General features: G+C 45.2%; 1 protein-coding gene across 2 annotated transcripts; it reads right to left on the bottom strand.

Annotated features, from left to right (window-relative positions):
- Positions 1–4,416: 4,416 nt before the first annotated feature.
- PKD2L1 (polycystin 2 like 1, transient receptor potential cation channel) lies at positions 4,417–24,918 on the bottom strand. 2 transcript variants are annotated; one of them, XM_072340174.1, is made up of 16 exons: positions 24,791–24,918; positions 23,412–23,748; positions 17,071–17,184; positions 15,742–15,869; positions 14,348–14,604; positions 13,344–13,568; positions 12,777–13,005; positions 12,254–12,424; positions 11,432–11,613; positions 9,376–9,496; positions 8,916–9,014; positions 8,075–8,196; positions 7,634–7,751; positions 7,256–7,392; positions 6,377–6,524; positions 4,417–5,953 (listed from the first exon to the last, which is right to left on the bottom strand). In XM_072340174.1, exons 2-16 carry the CDS (start codon positions 23,701–23,703, stop codon positions 5,741–5,743), a joined length of 2,556 nt encoding a protein of 851 aa, XP_072196275.1. In that variant the 5' UTR covers positions 23,704–23,748; positions 24,791–24,918; the 3' UTR covers positions 4,417–5,740. The 2 variants fall into 2 exon arrangements, with proteins under 2 accessions (XP_072196275.1, XP_072196276.1); XM_072340175.1 differs by lacking the exon at positions 24,791–24,918 and having other exon boundaries at positions 23,412–23,972.
- Positions 24,919–27,213: the final 2,295 nt, after the last annotated feature.

Genomic DNA, 27,213 nt, shown 5'->3' with positions numbered 1-27,213 from the left:
TTAGGCTGGTAAGCTTTGGGAGCCTGCTGAGAATGGAAGCCCCATGTCCTCTCTAAAGATGCAAATATGGAGAGAAGCCAGTTATGACTGCCCCATGCTCTTACACTTTTATGACAAGGCCTGGGACTGCAGCCTGCAACCAGGAAGAAAAGTGACCTTGAGTTAAGCAGAGGTGCACACTTATCCCAAATTCAGCATGAGTCCTGGGGCAGGACTCCCTCAAACTCAGTTCCTGTTGCCACCCTGCAGGTCAGGAGTGGCCTCTTAGTAGTTCTGCTTCCCATTTGAGTGCTTCATAGCCCATGGGAGGTTAACAGGATTACCGTGTGTTTTATCTGTCCAACCTCAGATTTCCAGAGGTCAGCTTTGTCCCTAGGCATTAATGTTGACACACACGATGTAACATAGGCATTTCAACTCCTTCCTCAGGAGCAAAGTCCAGGCTGCCCCATCATCCATTCCAAAAAAAAAAACCTGCTTAACATTTAAAAATGCACAGGATTTGACACATTAGCATTTGCTGTGGCAGCTGTGTACACCCATAGGCACAGTGTCCCTAGAGGGACCTTAGACAACAGCAGAATATGCTGTCAGAACATGACAGTAAACAGCCTGTATACTGGAGCAGGAGAGAGAAGAAACGAGCTTCTAACTTCTGCCTTCTTTTGCAATTTCCTAGATGTCCAAGCATGCTGTGTGACAGAACTACTGCATCATGTCCTTCCAACACAGGACATGGCACCATATTAGATTGGCAGAGAAGTCAGAGTCAGAGATTACGCCTGGTCTGACTGTCATGTCCTACTATGCCCCATATTAATGTCAATACTTATTTCATTCAGTAGAGACACTGCCTGGTATTTGTCTTTGCCAGAACATCTCATGGTGTTTTTTGATAGTGCCATTCTCATCTCCAGACCTGTTTGGTCTGAATAGAGAGTAAATGAGAATTTGGGTGTGGAACATGAGGAGGAGTCACAGGTGTCTATGGCACTGAATTTAACAGCTCGTCAAGGACATCCATACATCTAAGGGTAGCTTCTCCAAGCACTCAGACTAGGAGATAAATGACAATCCATAAATTTTAGTGACTCACATAGAATCATAGAATAGAGTTAGTAGGAACCCATACAAATAATTGAGTCCTACCCCTCGCTCCACACAAAAATCAGAGCACATGACTGAGAGCAGTGTCCAGATGCTGCTTGAACTTCAGTAAGCTCAGTGTCATGACCAGTGTCCTGGGGAACCTGTTCCAGTGCTCAAGCATTCTCTTGGTAAAGAACCTTTTCCTAACACCCACCTGATCCTCACCTGACCTAAGCCCATGCTGTCCCCTCAGGCCCTATTGCTGTCACCAGAGAGCAGAGATCCCCTCCACCACCTCCTTCATGAGAAGCTGCAGCCACCATGAGGGCTCCTCTCAGCCTCCTCTGCATCTCACCACCTACTTTGCCCTCCAGTCCCTTCCCCATCTTCATAGCCCTCCTTTGGGCTCCCTGATAGTTTTATGTCATTCTCATGTTCTGGCATCCAGACCTGCACCCAGGTCACAGTGCAGAGCAGGATAGAATAACTCCTTCCTTCACCTTGTGGCAGTGCTGGGCCTGGTGCACCCCAGGGTCTGGGTGGCCCTTTTGACTGCCATGGCACACCAATGGTTTATGTTCAATCTGCTGTCAATCAGAACCCCCACATTCCTTTCAATGGGACTGCTCTTCAGTGTCTCATCCCCCAGGTACATATAGCCAGGGTTGCCCCCTTTCCAGGTGCAGAATCCAGCACTTGATAAACTTTATGCAGTTGGTCACTGACCCAACTCTCTAATTTCTCTAGATGTCTCTGCAAGGCTTCTCCACTCTTGGCAAAGTCAGCAGCTCCTCCCAGTTTAGTATAGCCAGCAAACATAGGAGGAATGGGTTGAGAAACTGAACATCGTCATCACTCAAAGGGTATGAATAAAACATGCGCAAAAACAACCCTTGGTCACTCATCTATGAAGTCAGACAACACAATGATTCAACTCTGTCAGCAACAAGGAGCCCTGGCCACACCACCTGAGCACAGGTCTTGGTGCCTAGATGCTGAACAGTCTGTTTGGACAAGCATACAACAATGCTAGCAAATCAGAGCTGGAAAGGCCTTTAACAAAGCATGTCCAGCAGATAGAGAAGGTGGTAAAGGCTGCTTTTTCAGTGTTGTACTGTGCTCTTCCCCTCCACCTTTAGTGCTCATGGAAAGTGTAGAGGTAGGTTGGAAGCCATAAGCACTGTTTACCTCTTCTAAAGGCAAACCCCCCATCACACACCTCGATGTGATGTAGTGAGCAGCTGAGACCCTGGTGCTCTGTGGTTTCAGCTGGTTGCTGCCTTCGACTCCATATTGCTATGGTGGAGAACACAGGCTGGTGGAATGGCTTCTTCTGGGCCTGTGTAGGGCAACTCCTTTTGTGACTTCTTGATAAATCCTTTGCACTCCTGCAAGAATTCAGAAATAATGCCAAATCCCATTTATGTAATACTTGTCTGTACCATAGGAAACTAAGGAAAATCTCTGCTGTTTTGTTTGCTCTGAAAACCTTTGTGCACAATTCCAGATCTTGCTTTGTTTGAGGAACCCTAGGCATGTCTGAACAGCCTAATAGGCTTAATGCATCAGAGCAATACATGTTCATGTGCACGTATAGTTTCTCTCTCTCTCTGAGAAAAACATCTGCTGCTATTTCTGGTGCCTGTTCACCAAAGGGGAACCTGCAAATAATGACAGCCAGCAGAAATGATAATTTGGGATAGTCTCTCAGCCCTTTCCTCAGGCAGCACAGCCCAGTTGTCCTCAGGCTCCTCAGCCTTGCTGCTTGGTCTGCCAAGCTGTTCCTCAGGCTGCTGAGCCTCTTGGGCATGCAGAGGTGAGCACAGCAGCTGAGTATGATTGCTGTCCTCAGGCAATGGCAATGGTCAGGATGCAGCACCAGGCAGAGCTGCTGGGGGACGCCCTGCCCTGTATGGCTCTGTCATGATGCCAGGCACTCAGGCTCTCCTAGTGACTTGCTGCAGCATGTCCTCATGAAGCCGGGCTCTGAAGCATGAGCTGAGGTCAGAGACTTGTCACCAAACACCACATTGTGTTATCAGCATGACATTGGCATCGCTTCTTGAGAAGCAGGGTGCGGTCTGAGCTTACCACACCCATGGGCTGGCACCATTCGGCTGCCTGCTGCCACACTCAGTGCACGCATGCATGGCTGGTGGCTACACCTACCTGGTATGTCCCACTTCTGATCCCAGGCTGCCAGTCTGGTCAGCTCCTCAGACATCACGTCCTGCAAAAATGCTCTCAAAAAACTGCCATGTTCTTTTAACACCCCCCTTGATGTCCCAACTTGAGGAGACTGGGCCTTTGCACTCACTGAAATTCCTCCTCTGTGGAATGTTTTCCCAAAACGGGGCTTCTTGCTTTTATGTGTGGAGGAGTTTATCTGGGTTTGTTATCAGCTGGCTTATCACATGATGACAGTTTCTCACCTCCCTTTTGCCTAGTTTGTAATAAATTGTGTGGCTGAGTACTATTGGTTTATCATCAACTCCCACTACTAAGCACTTGTAGAAGAGGCAGAGAGCATGCTCCCCAGGCCAGCTCCCTGTGCCAAGAAATCAGCACTGAAGCCGACACTAGCTCTTACTAAGGATCTTTTCATTTATGAGAAATCCTTGTTACAGAAAGGAGCAAAGCCTGCATTAATCCTGTATAAAAGTTGTAGAGAGGATAAACAAGCATAACCAGCCTGAGAAGGGCATAGTTTGTGACAAATATGTGTGTGAGCAGATCTAGCATCAATAGGTGTTGGAAACTTTTGGTTCTGCTTCTTTTTTTCTGTAGAAAAAGTATTTTTCAGAGTTTGTCCTCAGTAAAATAAAGAGGTGGTTGTTCCTGACCCCCTGTGAGAACTACAGAGGACAGTTCTCAGGTGTGAGGGGCTGGTAATGGTGATGACATCTGCCAGAATGCTGTACATGTGTCATAAAGTGCCTTCAGAAGCTTGGCTGCATCTGTCAGGTTTGGGGGATTTTAGTGTTCCAGATCAGATCTGTTCACAGGTGAGGCAAATGCATCCTGAGGAATACATGCATACTTCAGGAGATTTCCATGCTCACAACTCATGCTGGACGGGGCTGCCTCTTGCAGGTGACCTGCACCCAGTTTCAGACATCCATGCCATGCCACTTCCAGTGCAAGGCCATGAATCTCTTCACACCACTCAAGTGCTTTAGCACTATGGCTGTGACACTGCTTTCTCTGTGACCACCTGCCTCAGTGAGCTCTTTAACCACCCCAGCACACAGCAATTTTCTTTAAGGCTGCGGCTCCACATCAGAGGCTTCAGCCAGTGTCCAAATTGGAACAAAATACAGCTCTGCTCCCACAAAAAGCACTTTACTTCCCCCTTGAGACATGAATTATCTAAATAACGCCAGTTGCTACCAGAAGGCCTTACAACATTCATCTGAAAATAGCACTTGCATCAACTTACTGTTCAGTGTTATTTACATTGTTTCTCAACCAGCTTGAACACACAATTGAGTATTATATACAAGCAATCGCTGGAGACAAGTAGCTGCCTTGCTAACACTAGGATACATTGTTTACATGACAGCATGTCACGGCACTGACGACATAGTTGCACACAGAGGTATAAGCAAGAGAGAAGAAAATGCAGGCATAAGCATCACTGGTAACAGTTGTTTCATGCTTAGTGATACTGGCACCACTGAAGACACAGTATGTGGCATAGGGAGTGGACTTTCTGACAAAACACTGGGTGAGAGAGGAAGGAGCTCTAGCTAAGACCCAGGACACCAGTGCTGCCTACATCTCTTATCTGATCCCAGCTAGAGCTGGGCAAAAGCTCTACTCAGAGTGTGGAGACTATGCTTACCCTTCAGAGGTAAGGTGGCTTCCCTGGGTTCAGGCATGAACAAACCCAGCCATGCAACGTGACCACTTTGCTCCTCCAGTAGCCTACTGCTCTAAATAGCAGCCTGTGTTACCTGTGAACTGCCTGTGGCTGATTGTCTCTATTGTGCGGTTCTGAGCCCAGCTGCTGCACCACCGTACTTTGGCCTCTCCTGCCTTTCCTGATGCAGGGCATCTCTGTGCAGTAAGGATGGCAGGACAGAGGCTAGTTCCTGGTGTGCAGTGCCACCTCTTCCACTGGACAGAATGAAGCAACATTCTCCTGGATACAAATTACAACAGAACAAAGTTGGTGATAACCACGTAGACACAACTTTTTTCTACTTTTGGCCTCACACTAATTATTATATTCTGCTTTGCTAACACAATTACCTCAACTTTCCCTCACAATTGAGAGAGAAGCCATGTGTTCATGGGGAACAGCTAGCAATTCCCATTCTGGATCCAAGTACTTCCAGAGCTCTGAGGCCTTTACATCTTGGGAAAATATAGGTAAAAGCACTTTGAATTGTCCTGTCCAGTGACAGAAACCCAATACAATACCTGGTTCCAAATTTCTACTTAGTCCAGAGACGCAGGGGCCAGAAGTTCTAGGTCTGAAACATCACATATCACTATGTTGGAAAAGAGCATCCCCAGTTTTTCACATCACCAGTCTCTGGCAACAGTGGTGCCTGAGTTCAGCTGTTCTGACTATTCTAACAGCAGGAAAAACAACTGACATTGACTTAGTACTGTGGGAGCTGGGCTGGGAACACCAAGCTGTTTGCTAGAAACACTCATCAGACTGTGACTGGATGTTCTTGGGTGCCTGAGACCCTGGTACACTTAAACTGAGCAAGACTGGGCAGATCCCATTCTGAGAAGAGATGCAGCTTGTGTTATTTCCCTGTACACATTCCAATCCCCAGCCTTCTGCTGCTTCTTTCTCCAGCTGGTCTAGGCCATGGGAGAGAACTTCTTCCTGACTGGGTTCTTCCTCCTGTTAACCAGAAGAAAGAGTGACCTGCATTGTTAGAAACACAAGAAGTCAAGCAACACTTCAGGGAGAGACAAGGTGTCCATGATAATTAAATAATATTTTCCACAATCTTCTAAAAACTAGTACAAGCCCATCTGACTCTTCGAGATCCAATACACTGTTGCAATGCTTTGATGAATATTGATTCAAGCAATGAACAGATGAGAAGAGCGCCATCCCTTTCTGCCCTTCACAAGAATGTTGACAGGAATCCTGTTCTACTGCTCTTGAACAGAAAAGGTCTGACCATGCAAAATGATGACGCTGCCCAACTTTGGCCTTGCATCATGGGGATTTGAAAAGATACTAGCAGGTCCAATCATACAGCAGGGTTGGTCACCAGTACTGAAAGCTAGTTCAAATATAAGGTGAAGGGCTACCAACCTTCCCGCTGTTATCCAGAGGCTTGCCCATCAGATCTTTTATTTTCAGCTTGTTTCTCTCCAGCACTTCTAGCTTGCTCACTACCGCATCAATCTTGGAGCCAATGCTGTGTATGGACTGCTCCAGATGCAGCACACGTTGCAGAAGTCTGGGGAAGACAGGACATTTGCAACTTTTTTTCTTGTCATAAACACTAGGATTTGCAAGAGTTATCTCAAGGACAACAGGCTAGACCTCAGACAGGAATGAATGCTCCACATCAGAGATGTTGATTCATACTCAGTGAACACAGAACTCTCTCCATAGTTGAGCCACAGAGTGATCCCATTACTAATATTGCACCTGTCTTTTCTTTAATATGGCCTTATGTGGATTGCTCAGTGCTACTCAGTAGAAGTATCAGGATCTCCTGATCTTCTGCTGTATTTACCCCATACTACTCCCTAAAGAAGAAACAGCTATGTGTTATTCTTGAACCTGGAGGATGACAGACAGTTAGGCTATAAACCAAGGATATTAGTTCCCCAGAACCTTTTGTAAAGGTACCAACTTTCCCTAGCCGTGTTTTCCAGGCTAGCTTATGATATGGAACACAACAACATATTATCTGTGGCCATCTGACAGCTGCAGAGGTTATTCATGACTTACAATGCAATATTTCTCAGACTGATTTGTTTAATAGAAATCAGCTAAACTCATTACAAGAAATGACCTGATTTCTTTCCTGACCTGCTCATTCATGCGTGTGAAAGATAAAAAAGGGACCAGATCTTATTGCAACTGCACAACACCAGCACAAACAGTTACATCAGGAAGAAAAGCAGCAGGGATCAGACCCTTGTTTATAGAGAGATTAAACTACTGCCAGCACCAACATACACTTGGAACTCTTCTTTGGAGACCCAGCTGGCCTTATTGGCATGGTTATTCTTTGCTTCCATGTAGGACAGATTCTCCTCCAAGTTTTTGCCACCATAGGATTTCCCTAAATTTTCAATCTCTGTATTCAGAGCAACCTGGAAGACACATAAAGAAACTGTTGAGAAGTTGGATATTAACTCTGTGTCAGATTCACTGTTAATATAACACAGATTCACAAGTAGGTCATGCACTCAGCTGCTATTCAAACAGTTGGAGATGTACTCTGCCTGTTTATTTTATATCACAAATCCAAAGACTCCTGAGGCCATTCTGGAGTGATCTCTATGAATCAGAGCTTCCTTCCTCATCTCTTTGTTGTTGTTTTTGTTTTTTTACCCTTTTTGCCTCCAGGTCATGCTGCATCTGCTGTTGCTCCTCTTCATCGAGAATGTGATTGCCATCTTTGTCAAACCTGGAGAAGGCTGCTGTGATCTCATGGTCCGCATGGCCCAGCCTGTGGAAGAACAAAAAGTGAAAGCTCAAGGCACCAGATTACATGAGCCCTAACAGCACAAGAGCGCCCCTTTTGAAATTAATGTACTTCTGCCTTCTGCCAGTGAGGAAACTAAATATTCCACTTGGGAAGGAGACAGCAACACAACTCCAATTTAGATCATGAGATTAGACATGTGAGAAAATATGATGACTACTTTTTGTGCATCTTTTATTGCCCCAATCTGACTTAATTGCTCTCCAGACCTTGAACATCAGAGTTTAAGTTACAAATGTGACTGAAAGAAAGGGATAAACAGATATCCCACAAGCTGACTCACTCACTCCTTCAAGCTGTTCTTGAAGTCCTCAAAGTCCAGCTCTTTCGTTCCATTCTGCAGTGCTTTCTGCACATCAGAAATCCGTTCCTTTTTCAGCTTCAACCTCATAAGTGTCCGGTTGTAGCTCTGTTAACAAATGTGTAAATGGATTTAGGATCACATCATCAGAAGAGTGAAAAATAAGAAAGGGCTGACAATACAATACGGGTGAGCAGATGCTGATTAGTACAAGATTTTCAGTTTTACAGAAGCACAGATACAATGCTACAGATGACATCTCATTTATAAACTAGAGTCACCACTTTAAGCAGCACCAGCACACTACCCAGCATCTCCATGAAAAAGCTTGCCATCTGCTTTTCTCCTCCCAAGTTTCACTTCAGCTGAGCTCCCAGTCATTAACTGCCTAAGATATTGTCTCAAATATCATTCTTTGCAGAATACTGGTCCTACAGCACAGACAGTAATGAACTTCCAGGACCTTTTCTGGATTTCCCATGGGCAAATTTCAGATGTAACCCACCAGACTCACACTACTGTAAAATGCTCAAATCAGCAAAGTAGAACCTGTCTCTTCATTTGCTGTTGATCAAAGAGCACTGTATAGAAGACTGAAGGAGCTTTGCGCATATATATTGTCTAGGGAAGAAAAGTTGCTGAGAAACTTCACTGCCATACTTCAGCAACAGGATTCCCTCAACTCTTGCTTTCTTGACCTCCCATTGCTAAAGAATCTGGGAACTTGATCTATCCTAAAAGGGAACTATGACTCCTGTTGCTGTTGTGCATATTAGTAAGGTAGATCTGGAGCTGTCTAGAAAGCAGCAGTTTTTGCTATTCATTACCTGCTTCAAGATGTCTGAGAGCTGCAGCTCATCCTTCTGGCTTGAAAGTTCCTCCTTGACTTCTGAGTAGGTGTCATTGATGATGGCCAGAAACATGTTCTACAGAAATGGAAAGAAAAGAGTTGAATTAGCCTGAGACACTTTGCCCACCCCAGCAAGGCAGCAAGATACCAACATAGCCATGCAGTGCTCAGTTAAACAAATAGCTGCTCATGGGGTATACCTTAGGCAAAGGGAAGGACTGGGGAGGAAAGCTGGTAGCTAAAGCAGAGGCCTAAGGTACATTTGTTATCATCTCTGGTAGCCTCTCCTACAAGCTTAAGCTACATTCAGATTCTTGATAATATTTAGCTTAATGAACATCCCTCTGCAGCCATTACCAAGGAAGTCAGAGACAGGCGATTGAGGGGTCTCTCAAACTCTGCTGTCAAACAGAGGCAAGGAGGGCTTCCTTGCTTACCAGGAGCACAAAGAAAACAAAGAACACGTAGGTGACGAAATAAACAGGCCCAAGGACCCTGTTGGCATTGTCAATGGAATTGTAGTCAAAGTCACCAAGAATGATCCGAAATTGGGTGAAGCTGGAGGAGAGAAAGAACACAAGGTCACACACAGGCACATCCATTTACCTTACCTCCTAAAGACAGTCCTGAGATGAACCCTAAACTTGCCTGCAGCCTAGATGGCCCAAAGCAGGGTCTATGACATTGAGAGAAGGGCCACTTCCTGACAGCAGAACCCAGATGTCAGAAGTCTACAAGCATAGGCTGAAAACCACTGCTACACCACATACCTCCTACATATTGCCCTAAAGTGCATGTGAGCTGAAGGACTGTCCAAGACTGGCAGTCTTGACTTGCTTCCTTGACAGTCTCTTCTGCAGGTGCTCATCTACTCACTGTTCATCTCCCATCTAAGGTGTCCTGACACAATCTGCAAGGCTTCTCTGGAAACTGACCACTGAAACAACTCTAGTAAACAGGCATACACAGATAGACATACTGCAGTTGGGAAGGAAAAGTAGGGGGAACAGAGGGGAGAGACATGCAGAAAGAAAGAGACACACAGGTGGTGTGTGAGGAAAAGAATCTTGAGATCCTGCAGCCTGCCTGAGGAGTCCAAAGCTCCATTCTGGGTTCCTTTGGTCTATTTGAGAGAGTTGGGAATGTTTCTGGGTTTAAGAGAGAGGAATGTAGTATTACTTTCTCTTCTTTGATTTAATGTGCTTCCCTTCAGTAATGTTGAAATGTCTCCCTCCAGAAATATATATATTTATTTTTTAATTTCTTTTGCTTAGAAAAATTTCTACTTCATCTTCTTTAGACTACTACACCACTTAGGAAACATCATGCTGAATGTGGGAAAATTAACATATTATGGCTACCAACTTACTGAATGACCTGTTATCATCACATATCTGCTTCAAAATATCAAAATCAAATATAAATACAAAACATATAAAATCTTAAGTATTTTATAGGAAGTTACCAAATATCAATTACTCCATCTTATTTAACATATAGAATATTTCTATTATTTTCAATGTTTTATATCAAGCAAATTAATAAGCAGAAACAGTTCCTGACTTTTTCCAGTTTCAGTAAAGCTATTGTACTGACTAATGCATTACTTCCAGTCTTTCCTTCTGAAGCCCTGCAGCAATAAATATTAGTACCAAATCTTCCTTTATATTAAAATACACCATATGAAGAAAAATGAGAAAGCTTTCAAGCAGCTGTTGTGCAGACACTGAAATGGTGTGGTCAGTGGCTCTATTTGGAAGCCACAGAATATCAAAGCTTCTATCTGGACCTCTTCATTATTACAGAAATAACGCTGGGCTTACTTCAAAGCACCTATTTTGAGGAATTTAGTTCCTACCACCAAAATTACAGAGAAGTAGAACACAAGTAGACCAAAAGCTACCTGCTGTTGTATAAAACCAGTAATCTGCCAAGGTCTCAGCAGCAATCAGACAGCACCATTCTGTTACCTCAGTGGTCCCACAGGAGATCAGAAGACGACAGACTGATGAGGAGAGCAGTAAGTACACTGCACATTATCAGCTAAGCTCTGCTGCTTTTCTGCAGAATTACTGTAAGTTATACTGCATGCCAAGTGCTCTTACTGTACTTACCATCTCCACAGCAAGTGAAAGATGCCTGTATTACACAGAAACAGAACTGCTCACTTAACTGTCAGGCTGGAATTTCTATTGAATCAAAGGGTTGCAAAGAGTCTCAAAGCATCAGCTGTTCACTGTTACCATTAGCTGATAAACACTAGACAATCTAATCTGTTGCCTTCAATTTTCTCACTGTGTTCTTTTGTCCATGAGGACATTACAGATGTGGGACTACGAGCCACTTTTTAGCCATTGTGGCTTCAGTAAATGATAGATAACAGGTGTCTGACTGACAATCAAATTTGCAATTGGGAATGGGTTGGAAAGCAGTTAAAATCCTTTAGACAACAGCTGGCAACAACGAAGACTTAGTTATGACCAATACACTTACATGCATTTAACAAAGGTACTGAAGTTTTCCACTTGTGTCCCAAAAAGAAGGTAACCCAACTGGGCATAGGCAAAGAAGACAATAAAGAACATAATGGCAAAACCCAGGATGTCCTTGGCACAACGTGCCAACGTGGAGGACAGCTGAGTCATTGTTTTGTTAAAGCTAATATACTTGAATATCTGCAAGGAAAAAAACCAGAGACAAAGTCAGGTCAAACCATCAGCAAATCAACCTCTCTCCTTCATGTATATGCTTACTAGAACACCGAGGAGACAGGCAGGCTGGGGGAACAGTGGCCTAGAGTTCAGGACATTTGCACCAGACATGCTACCGCTTTCCTATGAGGTGATAAATATATGAATTTCCTCCCTGTGTCAAATGAAAATATTAAGAGGGACTGCTGTAAGGATAAACATCTTATTGACAGTGAGGACCCCTAAGTACAGCATAGCCTTCCATCGCATCAAGATGCTTTAGTTGACATGCGGGATGCCTATCAACAAACAAGTCACCTCCAGTTGTTTGGTAGTGATAATGAAAATAGAACATGATGGATGAAGTTCAGCATTTAAAATAAAAAATAATAAAAATCTCTTACACAACTTCCAAGCTCTTTCTCCTGTTTATCTCCACATTACTGGACTCAGAACATAAGGTGAAAAGCTGTCTGGATTAACTATGAAATGGAGCTTATGTCATTCAGAGAAATAATTCCCTGTTTTATAACTGTTAGCCTCATTTGCTCGGATGGAAGAATTAATCCCCAAGCTATCTAGAGGTAGGTCTGAGACTGAAGCCCTGGCACTTCCCTTACAATACCTTGATCCAGGCAAAGAATAAGTTGACTGCATTCATATTATTGTACTGAGTCTGCCAGAATGCTAGGAACTCAAAGTCCGCGTAGGTTTCTGGATGTTTCAGCAGCTCCCCCAACAGTCTGTTCACCTCTATGGTACGAAAGATGTGAAATCCGATAGCAACAATGGAGAGCTGTAAAAAAATGAAGGATCTGCAGTGACCAGAGAAGGTAAAGTGTTCACAGAAATTAGAGTGCCACAGAATTCCTTTGTATCACAATTCACAACTGAAGTCTACTGGTGAGGATATAAACAAGCCTCCAACACACCAAATTATGCCCTTACTTCACAGCCTCTAAAGCATGACAAGGAAAGATTTTTCTTCTAATACCTGATAGAGAAACATTTGTCCATTTATTTTGCTGGTCCATTTTTCTATAAGAGCAAAACATGGGAAACTCATCTGGATAAGAGCTGGCCCCTTTCTTTAATTAGTTCTGTCTCTCCTACCTCTCAGCCAAAAAAAAGTGTGCAAACATCCTCACCAGAATGACAACCACATCCAAGATGTTCCATATGCTGGTAAAGTACTGAAGCCTGTGGATACGCAGCTCCAAAATCTCCTCCACCACATAGTAGAAGATGAAGATACAGAAAACGATTTCACAGGCAACAATGAAAAAATCCCATGTGCTGACATATCGTATAAGCTTGACTGTCCGGATTTGCCAGGAGGGAATGGCACCACCAGTGGCTGGAAACTCAACTACTAACCTTCAGGGGGAAAAGAAAACACCGATAATTAAAAAGGGGGAAATGGAGACATCAAACTTGAGAATGAGATATCCACCACACCATGAGTAAAAGAGTTGCACGTGTGTGTTTATGCATTCTTTTTTCTGATGCTTCGCTACTCATGATAGGAAAGAATGAAAGGCCAAGAAGGATGACTAGTAGTGACAGGAAGACCAAGACTAATCCACGTAACATCTACTTATATTATTCGGTCCTACAGACTGTGGTGGATAAGGTTATTTTTTTGCATTTTAAGACACTGCAGCATCAGAGAAAAAAGCAAGAGGCAGCAGAACTTTCAGTGGGGCTCAGCCTACCTCAGAACACAGAACAGATTGATATTTGCATTATACACAGAGAAATCAATGAAGACAACTCGTGTCCCCCGATCCAACCATAATTTCTCCTTCAAGACTTGCAGGGCTTCAGCACTTTCTTCTCTGGTCAACTTGAGGTCTACGTAGTATCCACCCCCACTGTAACTGGTTAGTCTTCCCCAGTGAGATGAGCCACCCAGCTCTTCCTCAGAATGGTACCTCCACCTGCAACAGACAAGCTATGAGCAAAGGCATCATTTACCACCCACAGCCTGGGATAAGGCCTTGCAGCCAGGAGAAATGAAATCATTTCTTCAAAATACAGAGCAGTGAATCAGAGAGCACTTAACTCCTACCGCAGATCTGAGCCTACAGTAATCTGTCAACAATGAAGAACTGATGATCCAGTAACTTCCAGCAGCGACAGAACACAACTCGCCATGTTATGGAGTGAAAATTCTGCAGGTTCATTGACTATGCTACCTTATTTGCTTGGAGGCTACTCCCAGGATCTGCTATATTGCCTTCTACCATGTGGCACACAGCCCTCTTCTTAGAGGGCTTGCACAACTTTATGAATAAGAGCTTCTTTTTCACAGGTCACAACTTAAGCTGCTCCAAAGCACTGTAGAGGAAAATCCACATTGAACTGCATGAATCACCAGTTAATAACAAATAAATAAATCTAAGCGTGAGGGTGGTTTTATGTGATACATCCCATTTCAATGCAGAAATTAGCAGGGATGGGTCTTAAGAAAATGGTTCAGATATCACTGGGGAAAAAAAATCTGGGAAAATCCTGGAAAAATATTTTCAAGATGAAAGAGGTACCCTCTTAAAAAGACACAAAATGTCTACCTAATTCTTTAACTGCAAGGGAAATTCCAGCATTCAGCAGCTCAGCAGATCTTATTTTAGAAAGAAGGGAATAATTTGAGTCAACAAAAACCATAAAAATAGAAATGACAGACTTCTTAATTTTGATCAGTAGAAGATGTACTTACGCTGTTCCATTGATCAGTCCGAAGGAGACTTTTTCCTCTTTGTCTTCTGAGTAGACATCATAGCAGCCTGAGATCTCCTCTTTGAAGTCATCATGAACCACACAGGAATTGTTCTTCACCTTCAGCTGTCGCATGCGTGGGACGCCCAGTAACAGGTTCTCATAATAGATGTATGACTGAGTGTTGTGCGCTGCTAGGGACTCATTGTTGTACCACTTTGTCCAGTAAAGATTATCCAGAAGAGGACCTTGTGCATACTGCATGAGAGGGAGAAGAGAGAGGAATTTTCTCAGCCTGGACTTGAGCAGATAAGACCTGACCTATGCTGCTCTACTCTCCAAAGTGGGAAGTAGTAGAATTTGTGCTGGGTATATGCTAAGGAAGGGAGCGTACACACAGGGCTGGGTGGAGCTGTGGGACAGAAGAGGGATGCTGAGCAGCAGGATGCTTTGTTAGTTCCTCACAGGCCCGTAACATGCTTTCTGCACCTTGTGCTAATGAAGAGACAAGGGCTCTGCAAGTCTTTTTGTCTCTTCCTCTTCAGTGACCACAAGCTTTGAGGAAGTGTCCTGGCATAAGGTGTGAATTACAAAAACAACATGGACCAGCTCCCTGGAAACGCTGCAGAAAAGCAACAGTGTCACTGTTTATTGTCCTGTTTTAACACGTCAGACAAAGATAGCTGACAATGAATTTCTGTCTGACTGTCAGAGATAAGTGGTTGCAATATCTCAACAACATTCACTGTTGCCCAATATTATTCTTTCCCCAGTTCTTTGATAAAAACAAAAACAACAACAAAAAAACAAACATGCCAGATTCCAAACATTTTTCCCAACTTCACTTTCTTCCATAAAAGTCAGTGCAAATTTTAATCCATCTTATTCATAAAATCTACAGGTCAGACAAGCCCAGGCATAAATTACAGGCAGTTTAAGCATGCTGTTCCCACAGTTACTCATAAAAAAATGGAAATAACATTATTGCTAAGAGACAAACATGAAGACATTAGACTGCAGGATTCAAAGCCATTTCTGACATGAGAAAGCCTGGAATAAATCGCTTGGGCTGTCTGGGTCTGATCTCCCTACTTGTACAGCAAGTATAGCAGTTTCACATTTTGTGTCCTGCTTGTTTAGCTGATAAGTTTCTGGACTCTCATCGATACAAGCAATACTCAGACTGGCCAATATTCTGGCCACAATGCTCAGAGTAACAGAATATATTTTAAACCTGTGGATATTTTGCATGCATAGGACAAACTATTGCTAGCAGCTAGCAAGCAGTAAAGTGTTTTGCTGAAAGCGTTAAGTAGCACATTTCATGGGGAAGTGAATATCCCAGCCTAGCTGATATTTCCTTGGCTCACCACGCCAGTCCATGTGTGTACTCACCACCCAGAAGTCAGCCATGCTGCCAATGGACTGGAAGGAGACACGGCTGTCTGAGGAGCTCTGCAGGAACAGCTCAGACATCACTTTAGTGTAGTAATAGGCATTGGAACTTGTCATACCATACGTCACTAGAAGACAAGAGGAGGGCCCTCCTTTACACCTGAACATTGGAGCCATACACGCACAAACACATTCACTTTCTGTATAGCTTATTCTACTGTAAGTAAGCTGAGCAAGATACGAATGATGAGACCTCAGGAGCACTAACCATATAACTTTCTGCTTTCTGCAGGATTTGCAACTTCAGTTGCCATGTGCTCTAAAATTTAAACCATCAGTCTGACAGATTTCAGGTGTTCAAAGGCCAGAGAAAACCATTGGATGATACAACTTATTCTCCTTATTTTTCCCTCCTCAGAAAAGAACTCTGAGAGAAGTATTTCTCAGAAAATAGTTCTTGAGATGTATGTTGAATGCACTCAGTTTTGATCTAAAGCTATAAAGGTATAGAGACTATCTGCGTTCCTGAGCGGAAAGCTCTAAGTTTTCATGTACTAAAAAACCTCAAAACTTCCCTGAACTTGTTGTTTCAACTCTCCAGAGCTCCTCCCTGCTGAAGAGCATTCATCATGGTGACCCTACTGAAAGGGTACCATCAAAATAAAGCAGCTGACGTTCAACATCCAACACCAATAGATGAATCACCATGCGACTGCATGTACGTCTGTGTGCGCATCCCAGCTCTTTGGGAAGCACTATCTCCCTGGGTCAGTGTGATGGTAGCTCAGGTTGGCATTGTCTGTCTATCTCAACTGCCATAGGGTCCATGAAATATAATCCTTTTCACTGTTCCATGCCTCAGGTGCTAGTTTGTGATAACGAATGAAGCTTCCCAAAAAAACAGACAGACATTGTTCTAACCACACTAAGACCATTAGCCTTCAGTACAGGGCAGCATTAAATCCACCCAAGAACAACATGAGCTGCCATCTGCATTATCACCTCGGCTGTCTTAGGCTTGAACATTTGCTATAAAACAAAGGAAAACTTTGCACTGATTCTTCCCAGACTGTGATGTCAACAGCTGGAACTGATAACGGAGTTTTGGAAACACTGCTTAAACCTAATAGGTTTAACCAGTTCAGAGCAATTTTCAGCTTTTTCACTCATGCGTGCAGCAGCTGTTCTGTGGGTTAACAACACACTCACGTGCTGCAGTGAGTGTACATACAGTAATCTCAACACCTACAGCAAGATGCAGAAGTCTAATAATAAAGCCTCACATTCTTCCCCAAGCATTGCTGCCAGTGAGATACAATAGTTACTTACACAGACAGATGTCCACCAAGAACACGATGTAGACCAGGAGCTCTCGCAGAGTAGTCTTCACATAAAGCTCCCTATTTTCAGCTGTGTTCTCAGTTAGGGTAGTGCCCCACAGACCTTTGGGATGTAAAGCAATGGAGATTTTGATGGTCACTCTCAAAGTACGCAAGAAGCCCTCTTTCCAAATAAGGACATTTCCCTCTTTTTGTTTTGCTAACCCCCCCCCCCCCCCCCAGTTCTCTGCCTGAATTCAACATGGGCCAATCTTTTCCTGCCTGTTGTTCAGCTTACTTGTTGCAGAAATTCAGTATTTCTCGTAAGTTCTCTAGGAGTGACATCATTTCATCTCAGTCATGCATGTGCCAACATCCTACCTTCTAGTAAGGACTCCTATGCAGAACTGCTTCTGACATTAGCTTTACAGTTGTTAGTACTTTTTAGTGTATAATGAACTGCCAAGACCAAAATATTTGTTCCTTGCTTGCTCACAAACTCACAGATTTCTGCTATACTATAAGACTTGATCAAATAGCCCTACTCAATATTTTCAGCATAAGACATAGAGCTAAATAGTCTTCAGGATGTCCCTTAATGGAACTCCGTTGACTTCAATAAAATACGCCATTTTATACCAGCTGATGTTCTGATTTCTTCACATAGTGAAAGGAACTCATTAAATGTCATTGGGATTGATCAAAAAGACAGAAACACTTCCTTTTAAAGAAGCTTCAATATTTTGGTTTTGATGAACCGCTGAACACCATTAATGCATTCACTTATTCTTGCTGTAATGGCTTTATGTTGTGATTTCAGTAACTTTCCTTTGCAGTTAAAAGGCAGAAGAACTTCTACTTGAAAGCCCAGTGATGGAATCTGTGTCAATAATACCCACATACTCCCTGTTTTCAGCACCTCCTAGAGAGCTCAGCCCTGTTACCCATCCCCAGTGGGACACAACAACCATCTTCCTGCAAGCCAGGATCAAAGGCCACACATCTGCAGTCATCCCTGGCAAAGGAAGGAGTCAGGCTCTTTGCTCTGGAGCAAGCAGAAGCGCTGCAGTGGCTTGTGAACATTCACCTCTACCCTGCTGATAGCTCTTTGGCATCTCAACAAAGTAGAGAGCCTTTTGTACTTTCAGATGCCGTAACAACTGTCTTAGCATCTGCACTCACTCTTGGATGGACTGCTCAGGCCGCACCAAGTTGAGCAGTAGAAATGAGCACCTACAGAAGATGTGAATGTATTCTACTACAAGAGAGTAGCATGTGGTCTCTGAGAACTTCCATAATGGAAAGAAAAACAAAATAAAGCAAAACAGAACGGTGGGAAACAACAGGGCAGGGACATTACTGAAAGCAACAACAATAAGACTGAGTCCGTATAAAGGAAGTGCCCTTCTCTGAGCAGCTGGCTTAAGGTTAATTGTAGTCACTGGACTCCTGAGGATTTCAGTCCTATTCTCATATTTTTGCATAATAAACAATTAAAGACAAGAAGATGTGAGCAGTGTAACCAAAGGAATTTAGAGGGCGAGAACTTTGAGTGGGAGAGGCTTGTTGATAAAGACAATCTGTTTGGGTCACTTAAATTACCCCCTTTGTCTCTAGATATGACTATACCACAATATTTCAGGTTTGTTTTTTTTCTTCTTTCCCCCCTCCCTCTATGTGAGGCAGGGAATCACAGAATCACAGAATCACAGAATTATAGGGGTTGGAAGGGACCTCTAGAGATCATCGAGTCCAACCCCCCTGCCAAAGCAGGTTCCCTACACCACGTCGCACAGGTAGGCGTCCAGGCGTGTCTTGAATATCTCCAGAGAAGGAGACTCCACCACCTCCCTGGGCAGCCTGTTCCAGTGCTCCGTCACCCTCACCGTAAAGAAGTTCTTGCGCACATTCGTGCGGAACTTCCTATGCTGGAGTTTCAGCCCGTTGCCCCTAGTCCTGTCCCCACACACTACTGAAAAGAGACCAGCCTCGCCACTATAGCTCCCACACCCCAGGTATTTATAAACCTGGATCAAGTCCCCTCTCAGCCTTCTTTTCTCAAGGCTAAACAGACCCAGTTCCCTAAGTCTCTCCTCGTAGGGGAGATGGTCCAGGCCCTTCACCATCTTTGTGGCCCTCCGCTGGACTCTTTCCAAGAGATCCCTGTCTTTTTTGTACTGGGGAGCCCAGAACTGGACACAGTATTCCAGATGAGGCCTCACCAGGGCAGAGAAGAGGGGGAGGATCACCTCCCTTGACCTGCTGGCTACGCTCTTTTTAATGCACCCCAGAATGCCATTGGCCTTTTTGGCTACAAGGGCACACTGCTGGCTCATGGCCAACCTGTCGTCCACCAGGACGCCCAGGTCCCTCTCAGCAGAGCTCCTTTCCAGCAGGTCTTCCCCCAACCTGTACTGGTGTATGCAATTATTTCTACCGAGATGCAAGACTCTACACTTGCTTATGTTAAACCTCATACGGTTTCTTAGTGCCCAGCTCTCCAGCCTGTCCAGGTCTCTCTGAATGGCCGCACAGCCTTCAGGCGTGTCAGCCAATCCTCCCAGCTTCGTGTCATCAGCAAACTTGCTGAGGGTGGCCACTATCCCCTCATCAAGGTCGTTGATGAAGATGTTGAACAAGACTGGACCCAGCACAGACCCCTGGGGGACACCACTAGTCACAGGCCTCCAGCCAGACACCGCACCGCCAACGACAACCCTCTGCACTCTGCCAGTCAGCCAATTCTCGATCCACTTCACCGTCCACTCATCTATCCCATACTTCCTCAGCTTTGTTATAAGGATGTCATGGGGGACCGTATCAAAAGCCTTACTGAAATCAAGGTAGACTACATCTACCGCTCTCCCCCTGTCCACCCAGCTAGTGACATCTTCATAAAAGGCCACCAGGTTGGTCGAGCACGACCTCCCCTTGGTGAACCCATGCTGAGTACTCCTGATAACCTCCTTTTCTCCCAGTTGTCTGGAGATGGCATCCAGCACAAGCTGTTCCATCACCTTCCCTGGGACAGAGGTGAGGCTGACTGGCCTATAATTACCCGGGTCATCCTTCTTGCCCTTTTTGAAGACTGGGGTGACATTGGCCATCCTCCAGTCTTCAGGCACCTCCCCAGTTCTCCAAGACCTTTGAAAAATTACAGAGAGCGGCTTAGCAATAACCTCCGCCAGCTCTCTCAGCACCCGCGGGTGCACCCCATCAGGTCCCATGGATTTATGGACATTAATGTTTCCTAAGCACTCACGGACCACCTCTTCCCTGACTAAAGGGAAATCTCCCATTCCCCAGATTCTCTCATCAACCACCGGGGACTGGGATTCCTGGGGGAGAGCCCTTTCACTAAAGACAGAGGCAAAGAAGGCATTCAGTATTTCCGCCTTCTCAGCATCCCCCGTTACCAGAACACCCCCCTCACTTAGTATGGGGCCCACATTCTCCCTAGCCTTCCTTTTGCTGTTAACGTACTTAAAAAACCCTTTTTTATTATCCTTTATCTCCTTAGCTAGATTCAGCTCCAGGTGGGCTTTAGCCTTCCTGGTCGCATCTCGGCAGTCCCTGACTACATTCTTATATTGTTCCCAAGTGGCCAGACCCTTTTTCCACATATCGTGTACTTTCTTCTTTCTGCGGAGCTTGCACATGAGTTCCTTACTCATCCACGCAGGTCTCCTGGCACCTTTTCCTGACTTCTTAGTTACAGGGACGCACCGATCCTGAGCCTGGAAGAGGAGCCGTTTGAATGCTAACCAGCTCTCACAGGCCCCCTTGCCTTCTAGCACCCTGGCCCATGGGATGGCCCCAAGTAAGTCCCGGAGGAGATCAAAGTTGGCTCTCCTGAAGTCCAGGGTAGCAATCCTACTTTTTGTTTTGCTTCCTCCGCTCAGGATCTCGAACTCCACCATCTCATGGTCGCTACAACCCAAGTTACCCCCGACTTTTACTTCCTTAACGAGTCCTTCCTTGTTGGTGAGAATAAGGTCCAGCAGCACCCCGCCCCGCGTCGGTACCTCGACCATCTGCATTAGAAAGTTATCTTCAATACACTGCAAGAATTGTCTGGACCGCGCATGCTTGGCCATATTGGTCGTCCAGCAAATATCTGGATAATTGAAATCCCCCAAAAGTACCAACGCCCGGGAGCGTGATGCTACTTCCAGTTGGCTACGGAAGGCCTCATCAACCTCCTCTTCCTGATCAGGAGGCCTGTAGTACACACCCACTACAGTGTCCCCCTTACCAGCCTGGCCCTTGATTCTCACCCACAAGCTCTCGACTGCTACATCACTCTCCCCCAGGTGGAGTTCAATACATTCTAGCTGCTCTCTCACATAAAGAGCAACTCCACCACCCCGCCTTGCTAGCCGATCTTTCCTAAAAAGGACATAGCCCTCCATGACAACATTCCAGTCATGCGAGCTGTCCCACCACGTCTCTGTGATCGCAATGAGATCATAGCCATGCGATTGCACACAAAACTCCAATTCTTCCTGTTTATTCCCCATGCTTCGCGCATTAGTATACAGGCACTTGAGAGAAGGAGCATCTCCCCACCTCTCTCCATGCCTTTGAACCCCTTTGTCAGCACCCAACACGCTCTGCTTTAAGCCTTGAACTGCCACCTCAGACCCAGCGGCCCTCATTTTGTCCCCTTCCCCCTTCGTACCTAGTTTAAACACCTGTCAATTAGTCCTGACAGTTCCTCGGCTAGAACCCTCCTACCCCTTGGAGACAGGCCGCTTCCATCTGCAGCTGTCATGCCAGGAGCCGAGTAAATTCTCCCATGATCAAAAAACCCAAAACTCCTATGTCGGCACCAACTCCTTATCCATTTGTTTAAGAGGTGGGTTTTTAGGCCCAACTCAGTATCCCTCCCTGTCACTGAAGGTACAGATGTAATAACCACTTGTACACCTGTACTGTCAACTACCCTCCCCAGTCTCCTGAAGTCATCTTTTATGACCTTCAGGCTTTTCCTACTGACTTCCTCACTGCCAGCCTGAATTATCAGCAGGGGATAGTAGTCAGTAGGCCGGATCAGATTGGGAAGTCTCCCAGCAATGTCCCTGACTCGCGCCCCAGGGAGGCAGCACACTTCTCTGTGTGTAGGGTCGGGTCGGCATATAGGGCCTTCTGTTCCTCGCAGAAGGGAGTCACCTATGAAAACTGGGAACTGAGAATGCTGAGAATAGAGATATCTCTGTGAAACCAGCTGTGCCTTTTTTGCTGCCTGTCCTGACCGTTGGACCTCACCTGCCCAGCTCTGGTCTATCCTACAATCCTACTGTTTACCACCTTCCTGTCAGGAAACACATCTGCAACTTCCATAAAAGAAGCGGCTGCTGTAGTGTTCTGATCTCTATTTTCATTTGCACTCCCCAATTTCAGAAACTGAATTTTGCTGAGAAAGTACAGATTTATTTTTTCCTTTTCTTTGCCTACCAACCCTAGCCAGCATTGCTCCTTGGTAAGACAGAGATCTCAATAAGCCTCTGCTCTGGCTTCTTTGTCAATTAACAACAGTAGACTGTAAGTATAAGGACAACTGTCATTCACTCACATGTGCTTTTAAAGGGAACAGCTTTGAGCCAGGTTCTTACAAGATCAGGAAACAGAGCTCCCAATGAGAACAGGTCAGGAAGAAAAGACACACTGACAAGAAAATAACAATTTCCCTGAGAAATACATTTTATTGACTTGTCTGCCTTGCTTTTACAGCACTGGGGCTGTATCCTGTCAGGAAACTTAACTCAGTCCTTGCTTCTTGAGTGCATTGTATCAGATAAGCCAATAGAATATTTCCCTCCTCTTTATCTTAAAAACTGGAAATCAGTACTTCTTTCCCTCAGGTCTGTCCAAGCAAAGTCTCATTTGGTACATTCCTCTTTTCCTCCGTATTTCAGTCCTGGCTGCCAGACTTTCTACAGAGGCTGTTTATAACACTTCTTAGTTTGCTGTAAAATATGAGGTCAGTACCACTCCATCTAGAAAATGCGCAGAAACCATGGAGCCTCATCACTGAGGCAACAGCTCCTATGGATTTGGGACTCCTAAGCACAACCCCAAACACATCACTAAATCATTCCATACCTCTTGCCTTGTATCAAAACTAACAGGACAGACACACAGGAGGTACAGCAAGGTACACAAAATGATGATGCTCCTTTCAGGTCAACTAAAGATGATGTCCAGAGTAACACCAGTCTCTACTTAGTACATTCTTGCTCGATGCAGGTATTATGCAGTTCCTACCTTTTGCAACCCCACACTTCCCTCCCAAGTATCATTGCTTTTCCCAAGGGATAGTAAATACAAACTGAGATGTCAGAGCTTTACCTCGGATGCCTCTGAAGATGTAGAAGCAGCACCTGAGGAAAGGATTTGTCTTCCCCTCCATATTTTCGTTCTGTTCCTCCTGGTACGGCACCGGATCCCTTGCCTCTTCAAAGCTCTCATAGGGATTCTCCAGAATTGATTTGGGGTTGTAGATGGCTCGAATCTTCAAGGAGGTAGAGGGTGAGCCATTGTAGACAGGATTATCCCAGGCTTTCTTCCCCATAGCTTCCAGTTCATGCTCCTCTGGGGATCGAAAGTGGCTCTCAGCTCTGTTGCTTAGGTGAGAACTCATGGCTCTTCACTGACAGCAGAAATGCTTATCGGCTGGAGCTGTGAGCTAGCAGAGGGGGAACCAGTCAGTGCCAAACAGTGCGTCTGCCTTGGCTGCCTGGGAGAGGGTTCATGGCCAGCATCCCACAGAGAGCACGCACCCTCTGTTTTATACCAGCTCAGCAGCTGACACGTATGGGAGGGTGGCACCAACCACCATAAGAACCACTGTCAGCCCTACAGTGACATGGCCCTGCTCCTAACCGAGATGACAGACCCCGCTGGGGCCGTGACAACAGGAGGCAGACAGGAGACAGCGCCAGAGCTGCAGGGAGGAGGGGGTGCTTGGAATTCAATCGGACTCCTCAGGCCACCTGCAGCACAAACGGGCTCTGACCGGGAACCACAGCGGGTGCCCAAGCAAACGCCACCGGAGCGGGCACACGGTGGGTGCAGTCGGACAGCCCGTCTGCTCAGGAGGAAGGTCTGAACTTCCAGGGAAGGGCAGAGGAGCAGAAAGCTGTACGGGACCGGGAGGAGGGTGTCACCAGGTGGCGCTGGCAGCCCTGGCTCGGATGGGTAGCAGCACTGCAACCTGTTCTCTCAGTGAGAAGCTGGGGTTTGGCTTTAAAGCCATCCCGGTCACAGCTTCCTCTTTGCTAACTCATTATTAAAGGCAGGAGCAGAAAGCGGCAGTAAAGTTCTAGTGTTTGCTTTGGAAGCCAGGTGCTGAGCTCTTCAACTTTTGCAGAACTCCCACGAGCCCTGCAGTGACTGCTTGCTCTGCTGCGTACCAGGACTGTCAGGCAAAACTGCAGATCACAAACGCAAGGGGGTGATGGTGTTCACCCACCAGCCAGCAAGAAATAGTCCCACATCTCACAGGTGCTGCAGGAAGATGGTAAAGGAACACATAGTCTGACCCTGGTCCCTCCTGAAGACTGAATGCAAGCACTTCTCCATGGGGAAGTATTTTTCCTGGCTACCCAGGTTTGCCTCTGTAGGGCCACAGGGCTCAAAGGTAAAAGCAGGTATATTTTCCCTGGGCTATCATGTTCATACAGGTAACGCTGCCAGACCATCTGGATGCAGACATCCCCTTTTCTCACCTTCTAGATGATGGCATCCAGGATTTTTCTGATAGCACCTTTCTGCCCTTATCTCATATGCATTCCTTTATTCACTAACCACCCATTCTTGTGAAAGCCAGCAAACAGAATTTCTCTTCTCTAATGCTTTTCTGCAATGAAGTCAAGTTTTCAGTTGGCCTAAAAGAAACACTCCAGAAATACAGTCAGGTCTATTTCTAAACCCAGAAACCATCATCACAGTGGGATTCAGCACAATAGGGTAAGGTAAAGAAATCGCAGACATAGAATTTCTGCTGTCAATAAATTCCTTATGAAACAATGCAGGTCAGACTGCTTCCTGAACCGGGCACTCAGTCACTGCACACAGGAGTTCCCCAGACAGGTAGCTGTCAGCAGAACAGATCACAACCAGTGACAGGCAACCAAAGACACCAATATGGAATCATTGCATTTACTGCAGAGGAAATCTCCTCCCTCTTACCCTTCTGCAAGAAGAACATTGCTTCAAGAGAACTTGAAAATGTTTTGATTTATTTGCCCACTGTGGCTTGTTCCTATGAGCCAGTTCTCTTACTCTGAGGGGGGCCTGGGAAGTTGTCAGGGAGCAGAAACAGAGACCAGGAAACAAGGTAGCAACAGTGCTTTACAGTTTAACCCAAATTTCTGAAAGCATTAAACAAAACAGGCAGTAGCTGCCTTCAAATTCTCACTGTAAAGTTATTTTCTGTCATGATCAATATGCTAACTGCTTTATAAGAGAAGCATAAGCCACAGCTAATTTTGCCATCTATTTGAAGTGTGAAGATCACATCCAGTGGCAAATACATGAGAGTGAACTCAGGTAGAAGGGCTTCACAAAGGAATACTCGATTTCCTGTACAGCAACAAAATTAAAATCCTGTATAAGCAGTCTAAACAAAAGGCAGAGAAAAGAGGACTAAACATAGAATCCTTTGGGTTAGAAATATGTATAACAACACAGTGGTTCCTTAGTTTTACAGCATGCCCTTTCCAAAGGGAGGAAACAAATGCAAAGTAGTAGATATCCAAGATAGCAAACAAGTTATTGAATAAGAACGTCTTCTAGTATTTAAATACCAGCATGGGTGTTATGCATCTCTATGGCTGTAAGAGCTTCACACCTGTTTTGGGGAGCGAAGCAGGAGGGTGAAGGCTGGAGTCTTGCTTTTGCGCATCACCTGGGACCAGTGTGCCTCCTTCTCAGTGTTGTCCCCTACTGGAACATAGTTTTGATAAATAAGAGGAACCTTACTTGATTGCTCTCGTTAGGCAAAGTGGATAGGAGCATTCTGAACTTAAATGCCTTGTTACACACAGTGCGCTGGGGCTGAGCCAATCACAGTAAAACACACTCAAAAGGAACGAGGTGGTACGTTTGATTTCATTTTCGCTATATTCTGAGAACCATACTGTGATAAAAATTTAGTGGGGAAAAAACAGCCAGAGGGGGGCAGCCGCGCTCCGTCATAGGAGAGAGCCCCATGGGCCACAGCCCCAACCCACAAACACCCCACGCTTGAGGCTGTACGAGCAAGCCGGGCTAAAGAGTAACATCAGCTTGGTAACGTGGCTTTCAGGCTGCTGCCATGTGACCAGCTGTGCCTTCTGTCCCAGGCTATGTGCTGAGGTGGCACTCCAAGTGATAGGAGGCCACCTCTTCTACTGACTTCCCAGACACAGACTCACATCAGGTCAATCCCACCCAGCACTCACCTTCCCAGCCAGCTTGGTTTTAACCTCTGCCAAACCATCCAGTGGCTGCATACTCCATCCCCTTGATTAATAAAGACAACAAGGGCAGAATTAGCACAGTCCCCCACACAGACTCATCCCATCACTGCTTAGACAGAGCTACAGAAACACCTACTAACAGCATAAGAAACAGCAAATCTCTGCTATAAATCCTCTTTGAAGGCCAGTGCAGGTGTTTGGGATGAAGTGATTGCAATTAGTTCCACCTGGGAAAGGTTTTCTTGCAGGTTACTGGTCTTAGTATGTCCTCTGTGTACTACAATATGGTGGATGGGACTGAGGGGCTAAAATTGAATGAATGGTTCAAATTAACAGCACTGGTTAGGTATCATATAACTCACACTGGAGCAGCCCATCTCTGTTTGCTCCTGTCATGCCCAGAGCGAGCTTTAGAGATACAATGCACTGAGATCAGGGATCTCCAGTCCAAAACCTTGAGTATCCGTGCAACTGCTTCAGGATTATCTAAAGATCATTTACCTTCTTTCAGATACCACCTGCTGACATTTTCATGCTTTTTTGTTCCCCATAGACCCTAGCTGGGATTTATGTTAGCACCTACATGCTGAATAGGAGAGAAAGACAGTCCCCAGGGATGAAAAAAATGGCTATAATTCCAGCAGCATGAGGGGAAAAGGTGAATTCCTGCACCTTGAGGCCAGGGAACT

This window comes from Excalfactoria chinensis, chromosome 6, assembly GCF_039878825.1.
Source record: "Excalfactoria chinensis isolate bCotChi1 chromosome 6, bCotChi1.hap2, whole genome shotgun sequence".
Lineage (NCBI taxonomy): Eukaryota > Metazoa > Chordata > Aves > Galliformes > Phasianidae > Excalfactoria > Excalfactoria chinensis.
Note: the sequence above shows the minus strand (reverse complement) of the source record. Positions and strands in the feature narration are given on the sequence as shown.